General features: G+C 36.3%; 1 protein-coding gene across 1 annotated transcript in view; it reads right to left on the reverse strand.

Moving 5' to 3' along the window:
* Window positions 1–21,320, reverse strand: part of ANKRD31 (ankyrin repeat domain 31) — a 138,880-nt gene that overhangs the window by 62,910 nt on the left and 54,650 nt on the right. Inside the window, exons 11-16 of the mRNA XM_068533441.1 lie at window positions 17,033–17,175; window positions 12,024–12,168; window positions 9,136–9,188; window positions 6,649–8,167; window positions 5,955–6,125; window positions 3,992–4,129 (exon numbers count right to left, since the gene is read on the reverse strand). Of these exons, the coding sequence (XP_068389542.1) occupies window positions 3,992–4,129; window positions 5,955–6,125; window positions 6,649–8,167; window positions 9,136–9,188; window positions 12,024–12,168; window positions 17,033–17,175 (2,169 nt within the window). The remainder of the gene's footprint in view (window positions 1–3,991; window positions 4,130–5,954; window positions 6,126–6,648; window positions 8,168–9,135; window positions 9,189–12,023; window positions 12,169–17,032; window positions 17,176–21,320) is intronic.

A 21,320-nucleotide genomic window follows, 5' to 3' on the forward strand; every position in this document is an offset into this window, starting at 1 on the left:
CAATAAAAAGGACAACCTACAAGGAATGGACAAATTCCTGGAAATGTACAGTCTCCAAAGACTGAATCAGGAAGAAATAGAAAATAGGAACAGATAAATTACCAGTAATGAAATTGAATCAGTAATGAAAAACCCCAAATGAACCGAAGTCCAGATGGCTTCACAGGTGAATTCTACCAAATATTTAGGGAAGAATTAACACCTACCCTGCTCAAACTATTCCAAAAATTGCAGAGGAAGAAACACTTCCAAACTCATTCTACAAGGCCAGCATCTCCTTGACACCAAAAAATGATATCACACAAAAGAAGAAAATTACAGGCCAGTATCACTGATGAACATAGATGCAAAAATCTTCAACAAAATATTAGCAAACAGAATCCAACAATACATTAAAAACATCATACACCATGATTAAGTGGGATTTATCCCAGGGATGCAAGGATGACTCAATATCCACAAATCATTCAATGTGATACATCACATTAACAAACTGAAGAATAAAAATCATATGATCATCTCCAAAGATGCAGAAAAAGCTTTGGATAAAATTCAACATCCATTTTGAAAAAAACTCTCCACAAAGCAGGTATAGAGGGAACATACTTCCAAGTTACAAAGACCACATATGATAAGCTCACAGCTAAAATCATGTTCAATGTGAAAAGCTGGAAGCATTTCCTCTAATATCAGGAACAAGACAAGGATGCCCACTCTTGCCACTTTTATTCAACACAGTATTAGAAGGCCTAGCCACACCAATGAGACAAGAAAAAGAAATAAAAGGAATCCAAATTGGAAAGGAAGAAGTAAAACTGTCACTCTTTGCAGATGACATGGTGCTGTACATAGGAAAATCCTAAAGACAGCACCAAAAAACTACTAGAGCACATCAATAAATTCAGTTAAGTTGCAGGATTTAAGACTAACATACAGAAATCTGTTGTATTTCTATACACTAACAACAAATTATCAGAAAACGAAATTAAGGAACCTTCTCATTTTCAACTGTATCAGAAAGACTAAAATACCTGGGGATAAACCTACCTAAGGAGGTAAAAGAGCTGTACTCAGAAAATTATAAGACAGTGATGAAAAAAGAAAAAACCTGAAGATGACACACACAGATGGAGAGACAAGATATACTGTGTTCATGGATTAGAAGAATTAATATTGTTAAAGTGACCGTACTACCCAAGGCAATCTACAGATTCAATGCAGTTCCTATCATAATACCAATGGCATGTTTCACAGAACTAGAACAAATAATTTTAAAACTTGTACTGTAGCACAAAAGACCTCGAATAGCCAAAACAATCTCGAGAAAGAAGACCAGAGCTGGAGGAATCACACTCCCTGATTTCAGACTATACTACAAAGCTACAGTAATCAAAACAGTCTCATACTGGCACGAAAACAGACACACAGATCAATGGAACAGGATAGAGAGCCCAGAAATAAATCTACACATTTATGTCAATTAATCTATGACAAAGGAGGCAAGAATAAACAATGGAGAAAAGACAGTTTCTTCAATAAGTGGTGCTGGGAAAACTGAAGAGCTACATGTAAAAGAATGAAACTAGAACATTTCTCACATCTATACAAACATAAACTCAAAATGGACTAAAGAACTAAATAAGAACTAAATAAAACTCCTAGAAGAAAACATAGACAGAATACTCTGACATAAATTATAGCAACATTGTTTTGGATCTGTCTCCTATGGCAAAGGAAACAAAATCAAAAATAAACAAATGGGACCCAGTTAAACTTAAACACTTTTGCACAGCAAAGGAAACCATTGACAAAATGAAAAGAAAATCTACTGAATGGGAGGAAATATTTGCAAATGACATGACCAATAAGGGGTTAATATCCAAAATATATAAACAGCTCATACAATTCAAAACCAAAAAAAGAAACATGCCAGTCAAAAAATGGGCAGAAGACCTGAACAGACATTTTTCCAAGGACATACAGATGGCCAACAGGCACATGAAAAGATACTCAACATTGCTAACCATCAAAAAAATGTAAATCAAAGCCACAATGAGATATTACCCTACTCCTGTCAGAATGATTATCATCAAAAAAAACACCAGGGCTTCCCTGGTGGTGCAGCGGTTGAGAATCTGCCTGCCAATGCAGGGGACACGGGTTCAAGCCCTGGTCTGGGAAGATCCCACATGCCGCGGAGCAACTAGGCCCGTGAGCCACAACTACTGAGCCTGCGCATCTGGAGCCTGTGCTCCACAACAAGAGAGGCCGTGATAGTGAGAGGCCCGCACACCGCGATAAAGAGTGGCTCCCGCTTGCCGCAACTAGAGAAAGCCCTCGCACAGAAACGAAGACCCAACACAGCCAAAAATAAATAAAAATAAACAAGAACCTAATGTTCATTTAAAAAAAAAAACAACAAAACACCAATAACAAATGTTGGTGAGGATATGTAAAAAAGGGAGCCCTTGTACACTGTTGGGCATGTAAATTGGTGCAGCAACTGTAGAAAACATTATGGAGGTTTTTCAAAAAACTAAAAACAGAACTATCATATGATCCAGCAATTCCACTGCTGGGTATATATCTGAATAAAACAAAGACACTAATTTAAAAAGATACATGCACCCCAGTGTTCACAGCAACATTATTTACAATAGCCAAGACATATAAGCAACCTAAGTGTCCATCAACAGATGAATGGATAAAGATGTGGTGTGTGTGTGTGTGTGTGTGTGTATATATATATATATATATATATATATATATATATATGCAATGAATACTACTTGGGCATAAAAAGAATGAAATTTTGCCTTGTGCAAAAACATGGATGGACCTGAAGGGTATTATGCTTAGTGAAATAAGTCAGAGAAAGATACTCTATGTTATCACTTACCTGTGGAATCTAAAAAATAAAAGAAACAAGCAAATTCAGCAAAACAGAAACAGATTCATGGATATAGACAATAAACTAGTGGTTACCAGTAGGGAGAGGGAAGGGGGGAGGGGCAAGATAGGGGTAGGGGATTAAAAGGTACAAACTATGTATAAAATAAATAAGCTACAAGGATATATTGTACAGCACAGGGAATACAGCCAATATTTTACAATAACTAAGTAGAATATAATCTATCAACTTTGAGTTTTTTTGTTTGTTCTTTAGTTTTATTTTTAATTAAAAAAATTTTTGAGGTATAGTTGTACAATATTACAACTTTGAATCACTATGTTGTACACCTGAAACTAATATAATAAATCAACTATACCTCAATAAAAAAGTATGCTGCATTTTTTTAAACAAATTAATCACATCAAAAATATTTGTTGATACAAGTGCCAAAAGACTCACAGAGCATAGGATATAATGGGACCAGAGTAAATATTAATCATGTCAAATGGTTTCAAGTCAGATATTAAAATAGAGTAAGATCATCTGACCTTCCTATTTATATCTTGTATTGTCACATTTGTCTTTGAAATGACATTTGATCAATCAATCTGAGTTTTTTCCCTCTGGAATTCCTTATACAAGTTTCTTTTGTGCTTGAGAAAAATGTTAGAAGATCAATTTAAAAATGGAGGTTTAAGATAAAAACAAGACATGGGAGAAAAAAGGAACAGTATTAATAGACAAGGAAAGAAAAGAAGGGACAGGGAAATGGGAAAATTTGGCATTCTCTACAAAGTTAGATAATGATAGTAAGGCCTCCAAGGAAAAGGTCTAAATAAAGCTTCTTTCCCTTCCCATTCTGTATACTCCTTCTGAATGCTCCCAAACGTATGTTAAAAACTGTTTCAAAGGAGGTTATTTTAGCAATTGGTGTGAACCAAGATAAATCTTACTATTCAACTAAATAATAATATATTAGAAAAAAGTTTTCAAAGTGAGCAGCTATGTATCAGCCAGGATCCAAATGGGGGATGGTAGATGAAATGTGTGTATCAGTGAGTTCAAATTATAAAGACAACTACAATTTAAAATCGAAACCTGCGTTATCTTTTAGATTCACATCTGCTCCAGATTCTATTCGAGCTTTCACCAGAGACAAGTCTCCTCTTCTGGCAGCCAAATGAAGCCGGCTTTCTCCTCTGGCATTCCTCTTATTGATCCCAGCTGTTTTCATTTCTGTAAATTTGCCAAGCAAAACTGAGTATTCTTTTCTGCCAAGTGCTGATTATTATGAAGGATCTTAGAAAATACACAGCAACTTCCTCAAAACATCCAAAGTAGGATGCACTACACAGAAACATACCTCAATTAATATCATTGTTGTTACTATTTTAAAATATAACTTGTAAAGAATTGATAGAGCATCTGATCACATTACTTCAAATTCATTCTAGCAGTTGTTCACTCCATCATATGCTTGATTAAAACAAATAATACTTGCTTCATTTCTACACTCACTTCACTCTCAGTAGTCCTCTAACAATGGATAAAAATTTTCTTAAACCAAATTGTGATTTTATAAAAATCCTCTTTCTATAACTATTCTTATATCTCAGTGGGTGTGTTTCTGATCACAAAAGATGCCAAGAACCAAACTATGGCCTATTGGGTATTTCATTTTCTTTTGTAGAAAATGAAGTACAATATCATTATCTGAGGATTTTAAAATCTTTTCCTTGCATCACAAGTTAGACTTGAGTTGGAACTAAAAACAGTGAATAGTTTTTTTCCCAAACTATGCTAAAATGATGTACTAAAAGATTTTTTGTAACATCATATAAAGAAAATAGAAGACACTCTCTCTTCTTCAAGTGGCCTACAGTATAGTGGAATGACAGACATGTAAAAAATTACATTAAAATATGATTCAGTGCTGCTAGAGAAATGTATTAGTTTCCTGTGGTAGCTGTAACAAATGACCACAAACTGGGTGGTTGTGTTGTGCTTAACACAACACAAATATATTATCTCACAGTTCTGGAGACCAGAAGTCCAAAACCAAGGTGTCAGCAGGGCTGCACTCTCTCTGGAAGCTCTAAGGAAGAATCCTTCCTTGCTTCCTCCAACTTCTGATGGATACCAGCACTCTTAGCTTCCTTGGCTTTTGGCCACATTGTTCCTTTGCCTGGCTCTGCACATTATCTTCTCCTTTCCTGTGTGTCTCAAAGCTCTCTCCATTTTTCTTTTATAAGGATACTTGTTGTAAGATTTGGGTCCCATTTGGAAAATCCAGGACAACCTCCTCATCTCAAGATCCTTAACTGCATCTGCAAAGATTCTTTTTCTAAACAAGGTAATGTTCACTCTTTAAATGAGATAGTATCACAGATTCCAGGGATTAGGACATGGACATATGTTTTGGGGGGCCACTATTCAACCCACTACAGGAGGTATGTATAAGAAGGGCTTTAGTTTACATGACAGGCGGACAATGGGGGAAGGTTCAAAGAGTATGCCTAATATTCCTACCTCTCACTATATCAACTTTTTCTTACTAAATCAACTTTTTGGTGCTTAACATTTAACCTGAAGTAGTCCAGCCTATTGTTCACACAGAACTAGCTCCAAGAACTATCAAAGAATTGTCAGCTATCCATGCTGCCAAACACACACAGTTCATGCATCTGACACAAAGAAACTAGTGGCTATGCTTCTTTAATTTCCCATGTGTTAAAAGGGCTCAGTGGAAGTATCTAAGGGATCTGACACAATTCAGATGTGCTGTCCCCACTCAACATTCTTGCTGTCTCTACTGTTTATCTTATCTCCTCTAACATAACAAATTAGAAGTCATAGGCAAAAGTATGACAATATATTGGAAGACTAAGAGATTCTCAAGTGGTGGATTACAGTAAAACCATCTGACAAATATAGCTGAAATAACCTTATAAATTAGTGAATGACTAAAGAAAACAGTAAATATGAAAGTGTATAATTCTTTGAAGGAGAGTGGATTGCTAGGCTTGCAATCCTTTCCCTATATAAAAACAGGAATACAAACCTTGGCTGCAGGTAGCTTTCAAGAAATTTTGCCTTTTTCTGAAATTCTGAACTTTTTTGTGTTCCTGGATGTTAGTAGGCATGTGAATTTCTGAATCTGTTTTTTCTTTCTTCTCCTCACAATTTCTTATAGTGTTTTCATCTCCATTGACATTATTAGTTAATTCCTCACCTGAAAAACAAACATTTTGCAATATCAGTGTTGTAGTTCTCCTTACCGGTTACATGACTAAAAAAGAGTCTAGTCATGTTAATTGTTCCAAGTTTCTGTTCCTAGCTGGACTGCTTATTTTAAAGGAGTGGAAGCCTTTAAAAATGTTTTCGTACAACAAACATAAATTAGTTTTCTGGATGTAATTTCAACTGTGAATCACTGAAATCAATGGAGCTAACAATTTCCTGCTATGAAAATGTTGTTCGGTTTCTTGATACTAAGTAGGTGCTATATTAAAAAAACTCATAGAAACATAAAAACTCATAGAAATACTGTTTATTATCTCCTGTCAATGTCAATTTAGCACCTTCTTTCAAAGTAAATACCATTACTTAACTAATTAACAGTATCTCCAAATTATGGTCCACATGTCCTCATTCTTATCAGTTTGGGCATACGTTGAGTGAAATTCAGTTAGAAATTTCTGTGAAATAAGTAAATCTATAGGAAATGTGTACAAATTGAGCAATACTACTAATACCTGGTTTGTGAGAAATTTCCTTCTCTTCTCTTTGACTAAGTTGTGAGACGGTCAATTCTTTATTGATATTGTCAGTGGACTGAAAGCCTATACTATGTATAGTTTTGATCTCTTGTCTCCTTTTTTCAACTTTAGTTGTTTCTATTACTTGAGAATGAACAACTCTGGATAAAGGCCTATTTGAAGAACTTGGTTTTTGGCCTTTGTCAGTGTAATTCCTTTTAGTGTCTCCTTCCTTATTCACCTTTTCCACAGTATGTGTATCCGTTTGATTCATTAAAGGAGTTGGTATTCTGGGGCTACAACCTTGAGGCCTCTCGAATAGCTCCACGTGACTAGTCAACTGTGAAACTGCATGTGGTGAGAGTGTCCTTGTACAAGCCAGGGAAGGACGCTCAGGACTGCCATGTGAATGATCAAGAGAAGTTCCACATGTACACTGTTCATAATTTGAAACATGTTCAGAAACTATTATATTATCTGAATTAGAAAAATTAACAGCTTCCTGTTGTGGAAATATGGTTAGGCTGCCTGCTTTTATTAACTCATTTTCCTGTGAAAAATGGTCTTGAGAAAGTAAAAATTGTTGAAAATCCATTTCTTCTCTATTTGTTTTATTCTCTTTATAATTATCGTGGTTTTTGCAACCTGAAGAACTTATCACCTTTTTAAATGTTACAGTCTCCTCAGGAGCACAGGAATCACCATCATCACCATTATTAAAATTTTCCTTTATAAAGGATGGGGAAAAATTTTCCCACTTATTAGGGCTCTCATCTTTTTGACCTGAGTTACTGTTTTCATTAGATTTATAAGGGCTAATGTGCTGCTGTTCTTGGTGAGTATGAGGCTGCTGATCTGTAGTAACAAGTGGTAACTCGGTTTTTTTATGTAAAGAAAGTCCTGAGAAAGAAACAGCTTCAGCTTGGTCAGTGGATTCTAATTCCAGAAATTTTATTTCTTGACTACCTGATAAATCCAGGCTTTGGGTATGTGTCTCTTTGGGAAATGAACAAGTCTCAACATCGTTACCTAAACCATTTTTCAGGCCTGACAGAGCTGGGCTAAAAGATTTACATGACTTTTCTGGAAGGTCATCAAGGTTTTGGAGAGTATGTTGCTGACAAGTAACCAATCTGTTTGTTTTTCTGGAAGAAGAGACAGCTATTGTCTTTCTTGGATTGCTTTCTTGGATTGCATCATCCACTTGAGTCCTTTTATGTCCTGTATTTCTTCTTCCTTTATCTTTAGACACATTTGTGCTGGGATCCTCAACACCATGGAGATTGTCCTTTCTGAGTCCTGTCGAGTATATTTGGCTAAGAGTTGATCGTTTATGCTTGGATTTACCAAATTTCGTGTTTTGGGAATCTTTTTGGTAATGTTCATATACATCTTCTTTATTTATAAATAAACCCTCTTTGCTTCCTTTATTGACTTTTACATGTTCTGGCTTCTGTCTCTTGGAATTTTCATCACAAACAAACCCACTGTGATTTTTAGAACTGAATTTTGGTTTCTATAGAAACAAAATACATAGTTAGCTTTAATTTTCAACTATAGTTCTACACTTAATTCATTCTGGATTAGAGATAAAGCAAACTAATATTCCATTCAATGTTATAATTTGATCTAACCACAGGGCCTGCTGGGATATATACAACCTGATTTGTATTTCAGAAAAGTAGACTAACAGGAGAAAGGCAAAAGTAATAGACTCAGTATGTGTACTAATCTTTATTTTCTCCTGTACATTTTAATTTCTTTTTGCCAGTATTTTAGCACTATCTATCTTACTAAACATAATGAAAAATTTTAATCTACCTAATTTTTATAGGCTTTTAAAACAATCAGATAATTCCTTTACAAGGAATCTTTACACGAATACTGTAGAAGCACTCTCCTCTCCCATTTGTTATATAGACAGACCTAGAATTAAGAGAGTTTCTTCCTCTGGTATCTGTGAGAGACCACAGGTAGGGCAGTGGAAGAAGGGATTTAAAAACAAAAAGATAGATATACAACCAAGTTGGCCTGTATGGAAAGACTACTGTGGGCTGCCAAGATTAAAACAGGGACAGTGCTTCCTCTCACACTTCAAAACACAAGCACCAGATGAAAAGTAACTGCCCACCATGTGAAGTTTGAAGGGATGGATCGACACCTTTGACTCTTATACTGTGCTCAGGCCAGAGGAAATTCAACATTGTTGATAACCCTCATGGCTCCATAAAGAGGAGAAAGGAAATGGAAATGGCTACCAATACATTAGTGTGCCCACATATGCTTTATTAACTCAATTGCTTCCCAAACTAACAGGCCAGAACCTTCTGATTCTTATGTAATTATTCCAAAGTGTCTTAAAAGCAAAGGTGAAGTCACTGTTCCTGGTGAATGCTTCAGTAGTCTTTCTTTCCCCTCTGATGATCTATAAAATAACCAGCAGGTGTGCTCTATAAAAATGTTTATTGCTGAACGGAGATATACCTTGTGGTGGTGTGCATCCTCTGAGTCTGAAGGGTCAGTGCTATTTGTCTGCGCTGTAAGCAAAAAGAGAAAAATCAAAGAAAAGAGCCTCCAGTAGTCAGATTCTAGACTTCTAAAACCACAACTCCTTTGCCATGAGAAAACCAAGTGGAAAAAGTGAAATTATGCAAACACTTTCTATTAAAATTGGCACATATAACATTCCATAATTTATAATTTCCATATTTATTAGAAACCAAACACTGTCTTGAGAGAGCTGAAAACATTTCTCTAGGAAAAGCAAAACAGACCCAACAAAATTATGCTAAAGATGGGCACTGAACTCAGTATTTTTATATTCCCCACAGTTATACTCAGATATGCAACTGTGTGCAAGCTTTTATAAGGCAAAAAATTCTTTCATAATTAATTGTATTATCATCATTTCCTAATATGTCTGCTTAATAAAGTTGCAGGATACATGAGTAATATACAGAAATCTGTTGCTTTTCTATATACTAATAGTGAACTATCAGAAAGAGAAAGCAAGAAAAAAATCCCATTTACATTTACAATCTCATCAAAAAGAATAAAATACCTAGGAATAAACTTAACCAAAGAGGTGAAAGACCTATACTCTGAAAACTATAAAACACTGATGAAGGAAACTGAAGATGATACAAAGCAATGGGAAGATATACTGTGTTCTTGGACTAGAAGAATACTGTTAAAATTTCCATACTACCCAAAGCAATCTACAGATTTAATGCAATCCCTATCAAAATAGCCACAACATTTTTCACAGAACTAGAACAAATAATCCTAAAATATATATGGAACCACAAAAGACCCTGAACTGCCAAAGCAATTTAGAGAAAGTTGAACAGAGCTGGAGGTATCGTGCTCCCTACTTCAGACTATACAATACTACAGTAGTCAAAATAGCACAGTAATGGCACAAAAAGAGACACATAGATCAATGGAACAGAATAGAGAGTCCAGAAATAAACCAACACACCTATCTTCAATTAGTCTATGACAAAGGAGGCAAAAACATACAATGGAGAAAAGAAAGTCTCTTCAACAAATGGTGCCTTCAATAAGTGGTAAAACTGGACAGCTACATGTAAAAGAATGAAATTAGAACATTTTCTCACACCACATACAAAAATAAACTCAAATGGATTACAGACATAAATGTAAGACCAGAAACCATAAAACTCCTAGAAGAGAACATAGGCAGAACACTCTGACATAAATCATACTAATATTGTTTTGGATTTGTTTCCTAAGGCAAGGGAAACAAAAAATAAACAAATGGGACCTCATAAAACTGAAAAGCTTTTACACAGAATAGGAAACCATTGACAAAACAAAAAGATGACCTACTGAATGGGAGAAAATATTTGTAAAAGATACGACCAATAAGGGGTTAATATCCAAAATATATAAATAGCTCATACAACCCAATATATAAAAAAAAATCCAATCAAAAAAATGAACAGAAGACCTGAAAGATATTTTTCCAAACAAGATAACACAGATGGCTAACAGGCACACGAAAAGATGCTCAACGTTGATAATCATCAGAGAAATGCAAATTAAAACAACAATGAGATATTACCTCACACCTGTCAAAATGGCTATCATCAAAAAGTCTACAGGTAACAAAGATTGTTAAGGATTTGTAGAAAAAGGAGCCCTTGTATACAGTTGGTGGGAATGCAAACTGGTAAAGTCACTATGGAAAACAGTATGGAGGTTTCTCAAAAAACTAAAAGTAGAACTACCATATGATCCAGCAATTCCACTGCTGGGTATATATCCAAAGAAAATGAAAACACTAATTCAAAAAGATACACACACCCCAATGTTCATAGCAGCACTACTATTTACAATAGCCAAGACATGGAAGCAACCTAACTGTCCATAGCAGATGAATGGATAAAGAAGATACAGTATTATATATTGACAATGGAATATTACTCAACCATAAAAAAGAATGAAATGCTGCCATTTGCAACAACATGGATACCTAGAGGGTATTATTCTTGGTGAGATAAGTCAGAGAAAGACAAATACTCCGGTATCACATATATAGAATCTAAAAAAATAAGACAAACCAATGTATATAACAAACCAACGTATAAACAGAAACAGACTCACAGATATAGAGAACAAAGGAATGGTTACCAGTGGAGAGAGGGAAGGGGGAGGGGCAAAATAGCATTTTGGAATTAAGAGATACAAACTACTATGTATAAAATAAATAAGCAACAAGGATATATTGTACAGCACAGGGAATATAACCACTATTTTGTAATAACTTTGGAGTATAATCTATAAAAATACTGAATCACTACATTGTACCCCTGAAACTAATACAATACTATAAATCAATTATACAATACAAAAATAAACAGTTCTTATATAATCTTCTTGAAACTGCAGGTCAAGTTCTTTTGTAGTTCAACTTAGTGCAATGATGAATGACAAGGCAAAAGTACAGCCATAAGAAAATATTCTTAAGGAATGAAAGTAAACAATCCTGGCCATATTCATTGAAAATGATACAGCTAAATGTAAGTTACATCACCTCATGTTATTCAGACAATGGATTATGGGGAAAAGACCCAGAACTTTACAAAAGTTTTCTTAACTGTTTCCAATACATATCCTGGGGGAAAGTACATTTAATACTATCTTTCTTTGTTCTTTTAGAGTTCTTCCATTTGGTGCATTTGCAAACAAGTCAGTGTGCTCAACTAAAGGAATGGAGCAAGGACACCACAGGATGGATTTTCTCAAAATTTATGAGGAAAATCAATTTAATTTCTATAATTCCAAGTTGATTTCTATAACTCTCTACTGACATGATGAACAGATATAACAGGGCAGTTTAATTTTACCTGATGTAAGATGTTTTTGATGTTTAGGAACGTATCTCTCAAGGAGACGCTTCATACATGAGTCTTTGGCTTCATCCAAAGCACACTTTCCACTGTCATTTCTAAATAAAGGATCTGCTCCATTCAAAAGAAGTAACTGTGCCACCTAGAGGAAGATTGTGTGAGGGAGCCCAGACAAAAGGTATATTATTATAAATGTGTGCTAGCATACAACTGTAAGCCAACATCAAATATTTCTTTCAACAATACAGAGTTTGGGTTTCCTGTAACATTACTGCCCAAACTAAAAATTAATGTAATTGCTACTGAATCATAATTTATTGATAGACATATGCCTTCTCTTACAAAAAAAAAAGGAGAGAGGAAGTAAGGAAGAGGGAGGAAAGGAGGAACGGAGTGAGGGGCAGAAATGTCTGTGGTTCAGTTGCCGATGAAATGGAGCTAGCAGATATACCAGGAATTAGGATTACATTCTGTAGTAGTAAATGCAATTTTAACAGGTTCCAGGAAATAGCTGTATCTTCCGTATAGACCTGTGCTGCCGCTGCTCCCCCTCGGTATCAGAGAGAAATGGGTAAACCCTTAATCTGTTACTGCTCCTCAAGTAACCTCCTCTACGAAGCTCTCCCTGACCTCCTCACCCACTGATCCCCTAGAGAAAAGTGACCTCTTCCTTCTTTTATGTACATATTTTATGTCCAGTATGCTCTATATTATACTTCTTATATATTTCTCTCTCCTGTACTCCAAGATTTTTGAGGGTAGGACTCTGTTTTCTTTTAAAATTAATTTATTATTTTTGAATAGGAAATTAATAAATATGGTTTAAAATACAGAAGGTTCAGAGAAGTAGACAATGAAAAATAAGTTTCCCTCCTCAACCCTTGTCCTCTAGTCATCTAATTATTTTTTCTAAGTCAGCTCTGGTTATGGTTTCTTCTGAATTTTTCCAGAGTTAGTCTAGTCCAACAGGTATATATGTATGTATCATAACTGTGTACATACATTTTTTCTTACACAAGTGGTCATATACTATATACATTCCTCCATATCTTAGCTTCTTTCCTGCCCACCCCACCCTGCAACAGACTTTGAAGATTGTTCCAAATCAGTATGGATTGAACTCCATCATTCTTTTTAGCAGCTGAGTAATAGTTTACTTTTGAATGTACTATATGAATGTACTATAATTTACTTAACCAGTACCCTACTGATGCATGTTTAAGTTGCTTCCAAGTTTTTGCAACAGATATATGTCTTAATCATCTTCATATTCCCAGTGTCTATTTCAGTATCTGGCATAGAGTATATATTTAGTAATAAATGTTGTTTAATAAAAGAATGAATGTTGACCAAGGAGGATGTGGGTAACAGGCTTTAAATAACATTATACTAAATGAAGCCTAGATTTCCATGTTAATGTCTGGAATGAGAGAAAGGATCTGAATTTCTGTAAATTTTATGCATCTAAAGATTAAAGATATATACATTTTTCCTTTTATAAGAAAGCATTCTAGGAGAGAAAAATGTCCCACCACACACAGGGAGAATATGAGCCAAATCTTTTAAAAATTATTAAGACTCAGCAACTTAATTCTGCTTTTCAAATGGCTTTAATGTAGGAGTTTAATGCTAGATAGGGGGATTGAAAGTAATAGTAGATATAATTAAATTTACAATTCATATTCCTGGAGCTTCACGTTTTGTTTAGTAATACAAATAGAGAGTGTACCACTTTCTTTCAGGAAAAGTAGTTTCATAAGTGGGTTGCCAAAAGAGCTGTGTTGCTTATCTCTGGAGGTTTTATGTCAAATAATAAGCCATGCAGTATGAAAGTAACTCAGGATCAACAAGCATGAGAAAGAAGATGGGAGGAAGGGAAAAGGCAAGGGCTAGAGCTTCACTTTTCTGGAAATCTGGGTTGGTGATCCCAAGGGAGTGAATACATTACTTTGGCAGTCTCTGTTTTAGACTCTGGATACTCTGCTTCACCAACTATTCACATTTACCAATTCTCTCTATAGCTTGGTATCAGGAATTCTGAAGCCTAACTAATATATCCTCTTTAAAAAACTCTCTTCTTACCAAATGGCAGTAAATCAGTTATTTCCACTGAGTTTTTTACCCCTATTTTAAATCTGCATTTAGGTTCTATATTAGTTATCTGTTGCTACCTAACAAGTTACCCCAAAACTTAGTAGCTTAAAACAATAATAAATATTTATAGTCTCATAGTTTCTGTGGGTCAGGAATTTGGGAGTGGCCACAGGTGGATGGTTCTGCCTCAGGGTCTCTCATAAGGTTACAGTCAAGAGGTTGGCTGGAGATACAATCACCTAAAAGCTTGCCTGGGGACTTCCCTGGTGGCGCAGTAGTTAAGAATCCGCCTGCCAAGGCAGGGGACACGGTTCGAGCCCTGGTCCGGGAAGATCCCACATGCCGCAGAGCAACTAAGCCCGTGAGCCACAACTACTAAGTCTGCACTCTAGAGCCTGTGAGCCACAACTACTGAGCCCACGTGCCACAACTACTGAAGCCATGCGCCTAGAGCTCGTGCTCCACAACAAGAGAAGCCACCTCAATGAGAAGCCCACACACTGCAATGGAGAGTAGCCCATACTCGCCGCAACTAGGGAAAGCCCATGTGCAGCAAGGAAGACCCAATGCAGCCAAAAATAAATAAATAAAATAAATAAATTTATTTAAAAATATTTTAAAATTAAAAAATAAAAATAAATAAATAAATAGAAGTTTGCCTGGGACTGGAGGATCTGTTTCTAAGATGGCTCACTCACATGGCTGTGGGCAGGAGGCCTTTGTCCACTGCCATGTGAACCTTTCCACGGAGCTGCTTGAGTGGCTGCATGAAATGACATCTGGCTTCACCCAGCGTTGCTGAACAAGTGAGTGAGAGAACAAGGAAGAAGCCACAATAGTTTTCAGGCTAGTCTTAGAAGTCATGTACTGTGTCACTCCTGCCACATCGTGTTTGTTAGAAGCAACTCACTGAAACTCCAGCCCACCCTCCTGAGGACAGGAATCAGGATCCACCTTTCAAAGGGAGGACTGTTAAAGAATTTGTGGACATATTTTAAGATTACCACATGTTCTTAACTGGAACAAGCAGAGCAATTTCAGTAAGTGGCTGGCCTCACAATCCCCACTTATTTAGTTCATCAAACAGTAGGCCGCATAAGGAAATACACTGCTACTTAGAGCTTGCCCGTGGCTTTCCACCTTTAATCATATTATTGACTCTAGTGCTTTCCTTCCTCTAGAATCAGCTGACTTCTGTGTGGCTGAACCACGCTGACTCCATTTTGTCAGCTCTATCTTAGGTCTGAAGTCCTACCCCTCCCCTTTCTGCATGATTAAGCTTTAGCCTACTCACAAGGAATGTGCCCAAGCCAGATAAATTCCCTGTCAACTTTTACCCTTGTTTTCATCTGATGTGAAAACTGGAAGAGTGTCTTTTGTTGACACAGATGCTTAATGGTCATGAGATCCCCCAGGGGGAGCAAAAATCTCCAGTTCCAGTCAGTGTGGACATGCTTCTCATTTGGTAGTCAGATTCTGTTGTTAGCTTTGGCTGCTTTAAATCTCCCTGTACTCCTTTCAGTGGTGAGGAGCACAGCTGTGAATGCCTCTGGATTGTTGTCTGCCCAATCCTGCCCGTATGTAAGTTACCCACAATAAACTTCACAATTGCACTTTATGGAATTGCCTCCTTTGTTTTCCAGTCTCGAAGTTCCTTTTCACTTTGGAGGATATTATTCCATATCTCTGCCTTCCAACAACTTCCTTGCATAAGAAGCCAACACGACAAAGAATAAAATTCTTTCAAGTACTGGAAAAGATAGTATTTTTACCGCACATCCCTAATGGAATATAAACAAAACAAAAAGAACTATAAAAAAAGCACTTCATTAGTAGTTCCATTGTTAATAATAATATTGTTAATATTCATAATAATAATACACTAATAGTAATACTGTAAGTATGCTGTACGATAAAGAAATAAATTAATGTATTAAGAAAAAAATGTTTAGCATAAGAGAAAAAGAGATACAAATATAAAATCAAAGTTATTATGAATCTATAATATTAAGTCTGAAATGGAAATATCAGTAAGAACTCATGATTTGTTTTTCTTTCTATAAGTATACATTTCACTGAAAATGCCTAAAAACAATGACATCCAATAGCAATGAGCACACATAGCACCCAGATTGTGGTCTCTGATAGATTTTACATTAAAACACCATTTAGAGAAAATATGGGAAGAAACAAAGATAAAGTCAGTCAAATCCAGAATTTAGGAAATTCTATAAGACAAATGACCCAGGTTCTAGAAGACACAAAAAAACAAAATATAGGAAGAACTGTTATAGATTAAAACATACTTAAGAGGGACTTCCTTGGTGGTCCAGTGGTAAAGAATCCACCTTCCAAAGCAGGGGATGCAGGTTTGATCCCTGGTCAGGGAACTAAGATCCCGCGTGCTGCAGGTCAACTAAGCCTACGTGCCACAACTACTAAGCTCCTGCACCTCAACTAGAGCCCACGTGCTGCAAACTACAGAGCCCACACACTCTGGAGCCTGGGCACCACAATTAGAGAAGAGAAAACCCGCATGCCACAACTAGAGAGAAGCCCGAGCACTACAACAAAGAGCCCGCGCGCCACAACGAAAAATCCCGCATGCCTCAATGAAGATCCAGTGTGCCGCAACTAATACCCGACGCAGCCAAAAATAAATAAAATAAATAAATAAATAATAAACCTTTAAAAAAAACACACACACTTAAGAGACATAACAAACACATGTGATCTACCACATTAGGCACAACTGATCCATCACACAGTAAAATTTTATTATGAACTCTGAGTATTGATTAGCAGAATGAACTGAAACTGGATTCCTATCTGTTTTTCTATTGCTTGGTCCCAGAGGTTTTTAATACTTGCAGAATGTAGTGTTTGCTCTGCAAACAAAAGAATCACAGTACCTTATAATGTCCGTTCATCACAGCATCATGTAGGGGAGTGATCTGGTACATTCCTCTGATATTTACATCTGCTCCACCCTTTAAGAGTTCACTTGCTGTCTGATAAAATCCTCCTACACTAGCTTCATGAAGTGCTGTCCAACCTGTTACACAAAAAAGAAATGGTGTTTGCTTATATTTGGCATCTTAATAATGTTTGTGCTTGCCCTTAAAATAAGAACTCTAATTCTAAGTTGTTGCTTTAAAAATATTTTGGTTATATGAGACAAGATAATCTCACCATGAAAGCAACCTGTATTATTTGTGGATTCAATAAATCTGATGGACAAATAAAATTCCTACCCCTAATTCTGTTGGTGTTAATATGGAAAAATAAGAAAATAAGTAAAATATTTGAAACTATTTTTGCCCCCCTCAAATAAAAAGGCTGTAAGGGGGGTCATTATTAGCTCATAGAGAATGCTGGTTGCAGGCTACTTTTCTGCAGAGAAGAGGGGGAAAAGCCTTATTTGTAACTCAAGGTACTTCCATTAAAATAACCCACCCAGCCAGCAAGACTACGCAGAAGTCAGTTCAAAAGTATACAGTCAACTCGTGAACAACGTGGGTTTGAACTGTGCAGGTTCACCTTATACACAGATTTTTTTTTCAACAGTAAATACTACAGTACTACACAATCTGAGGTTAGCTGAAGGAGTAACCATGGATACGGAGGGCTAACTGTAACTTATTCTCAGATTTTTGACCACACAGAGGGTTGGCACCCTTAACTCCCACGTTGTTCATGGGTCAACTGTATTTCTTTTCTCCCTATTTGCAAAAAGTTAGTTACAGTAAATTCAACAAACATACCACAAACTGCTCCAAGAAAACCAGTCATCCAAATAAATATCTTCCTTTGCTAGCCAGATATAATGGTATAAGTCAAAGACATCTAAACTCCAAAAAATCATACGACTGATGTAAGAAAATATAAAAAGTTGCAAGTTAAAGTGTGCTTCATTCTTTCCTTCCATAAACCAGAGTTTCTCAATCTTGGCACTAACATTTTCAGAACCTTCTCCATAATCCAGTTTCTCAATCTTGGCACTGCCATTTTGGGCTAAATGTTCTGGGCACTGTAGGATGTTTAGCAGTATCCCTGGTCTTAATCCATCAGATGCCAGTAGTACCCTGCTTCCCATTCCAGTTATAAAAACTAAAAATGCTTCCAGAAACTACCAAATGTCCCCTTTGAGGGGACACTCCAGTTAAGAACGTCTATAGAAGGAGTTTCTCCAATAGTATTAATTAGAAAGCCTTGAGGAAGAAATGCAGAGCACCAAAACTGGTAAATATATAGTTAATAGAATTTATTTCCTATAAATTTCCTTAAAATACACAAGGCTACTTACAGCAAAAATTATAACTTTATGTTTTGGAGTTTATCCTGTATATACATGTAATATATGCGACAGACATAACATAAAGGATAAGGGAGGGGCTTTCCTGGTGGCACAGTGGTTAAGAATCCGCCTGCCAATGCAGGGGACACGGGTTCAAGCCCTGAGCCAGGAAGATCCCAAGGAGCAACTAAGCCCGTGTGCCACAACTACTGAGCCTGTGCTCTAGAGCCCACGAGCCACAACTACTGAGCCTGTGTGCCACAAGTGCTGAAGCCCGTGTGCCTAGAGCCCGTGTTCCACCACAAGAGAAGCCACTGCAATGAGAAGCCTGCACACAGCAACGAAGAGTAGCCCCCACTCACTGCAACTGGAGAAAGACCACGCACAGCAACGAAGACCCAACATAGCAAAAAATAAATAAATAAATTTATAAAAAAAAAAAAAGGAAAAGGGAGATGTGTTCGATGTTCTTACATTTTATATGAAGTATTACAATACTAACTCTAAGAAGACCATAAAACATTAAAAATGTATATTGTAATCCCTAGAGTAATCACTATAAAATAATGCAAAGACAAAGAAAGAAACAAATAGATGAAGACACAAGAAACACGAGTAAAATGGCAGTAAATCCAAATATTCATATTAAATGAAAATTGACTAATTACCCCAATTAGACAGGCAGAGGTTGTCAGAATGAAATTAGAACATTTTCTCACACCATATACAAAAATAAACTCAAAAAGGATTGAAGACGTAAATGTAAGATGGGAAATCATAAAACTCCCAGAAGAAAACGTAGGCAGAACACACTTTGACATAAATCATAGCAATACTTTTTTGGATCTGTCTCTTAAGCTGAAGGAAACAAAAGCAAAAATAAATGAATGGGACCTAGTTAAACTGAAAAGCTTTTGCACAGCAAAGGAAACCATCGACAAAACAAAAAGACAATGTACTGGATGGGAGAAAACATTGCAAATGATATGACCAATAAGAGGTTAATATCCAAAATACATAAACAGCTCATACAACTCAATATCAAAAAAACAAACAGGTCAATCAAAAAATGGGCAGAAGACCTGAACAGACATTTTTCCAAAGAAGACATACAGCTGGCTAACAGGCACATGAAAAGATGCCCAGCATGAAAAATTATCAGAGAAATGCAAATCAAAACCACAATGAGATATCACCTCACAACTGTCAAAATGGCTATCATCAAAAAGTCCGCAAATAACAAAGGCTGGTGAGGATGCAGAGAAAAGAGAACCCTTGTACACTGTTGGTGGAAATGTAAATTGCTACAGCCACTATGGAAAACTGTATGGAGGTTCCTCAAAAACCAAAAAACAGAACTACCTTATGATCCAGCAATTCTACTGCTGGGTATGTATCTGAAGTAAATGAAAACACTAATTTGAAGATACATGCACCTCAACGTTCACAGCAGCATTATTTACAAATAGTCAAGATTTGGAAGCAACTTAAGTGCCCAAAAATGATGAACAGAAAAAGAAGATGTGGTATACACACACACACACACACACACACACACACACACACAAAATGGAATATTACTAAGCCATAAAAAAGAATGAAATCTGTCATTTGCAACAATGTGGATGGACCTAGAGAGAACTATGCTTAGCGAAATACGACAGAGAAAGACAAATACTATATGACATGTGTGAAATCTAAAAAATAAAACAAATGTATATAACAAAACAGAAACAGACGTACACATATAGAGTAAAAACTAATGGCTACCTCTGGAAGTGCGGAGGGGCAAGAAAGGGGTAGGGAATTAAGAGACACAATCTACTATGTACAAAATACAGAAGCAATATGGAAATATTGTACAGGACTGGGAAATATAGCCATTATTTTGTATTAACTTTAAATGGAGTATAACATATAAAAATATTGCATCACTATGTTGTATACCTGAAACTAATATAATATTGTAAATCAACTAAACTTCAATTTTTAAAAATAATAAAGAAATAAATGTTTGAGAAAGCCATGTTGGAGTTGAAAGAATAATTTAAAAAATATGTATACTGGCCTCTGCCCCCTGGTTCCTAACACAGAGCTCCTAAAACCCTTGTAAACAGGGGTGGCAGGAGAATCTTAAGTCCTTATAGTCTTTGACCCTAGTTCCTGATACAGAATTTCCAAGACCTTTGTAATTTCCTGAATGATAGAAGAATCTGTCTCAGAGCTCCTAAAATCCCTTGGAATTTCCTGGGAGATAGAAGTGTATTTTGTTCCAATGAGGCAAGTTTTGGTGGGCTCATAGATGAGGCTGGTCACCAGAAAGACCAAGTCATAATAAGAAGCTGGAACTTTCAGGTCTGCCTCTGTACTTCAGAAAGGAGAGAGGGGCTAGAAATGGATTTAATAATCGATCATGCCTACGTGATGAAGCCTCCATAAAAATCCCCAAAGTATGGGGTTTGGAGAGCTTATCCAGGTTGGTGAACACATCTGCACGCTGAGAGGACAGCACACCCCAATTCCATGGCGACAGAATTTCCTGTGTTTCGGACCCTTCCAGACCTCACCTTATGTACCCTCTTCATCTGGCTTTTCATCTGTATCCTTAATCATATGCTTTATTATATAATAAACTGGTAAATATAAGTTAAGTGTTTCCCTGAGTCCATGAGCTGTTCTAGGAAATGATCAAATCCAAGAAATGTGTCATGGTAACCCCCAGTTTGTACCCAAGGTGAATGAAAGCTGTGGGTAACCTGGTGATCTCCTACTTGTGATTGGCATCTGAAGTGGGGGTCAGCCTCATGGGACTGATTTCTTAATCTGTGGAGTCTACACTAACAATGTTTAGTGTCAGAATTGAATTGAATTGCAGGATACCCAGCTGGTGTGGAAGAATTGTT

Source organism: Eschrichtius robustus, chromosome 2, assembly GCF_028021215.1.
Source record: "Eschrichtius robustus isolate mEscRob2 chromosome 2, mEscRob2.pri, whole genome shotgun sequence".
Lineage (NCBI taxonomy): Eukaryota > Metazoa > Chordata > Mammalia > Artiodactyla > Eschrichtiidae > Eschrichtius > Eschrichtius robustus.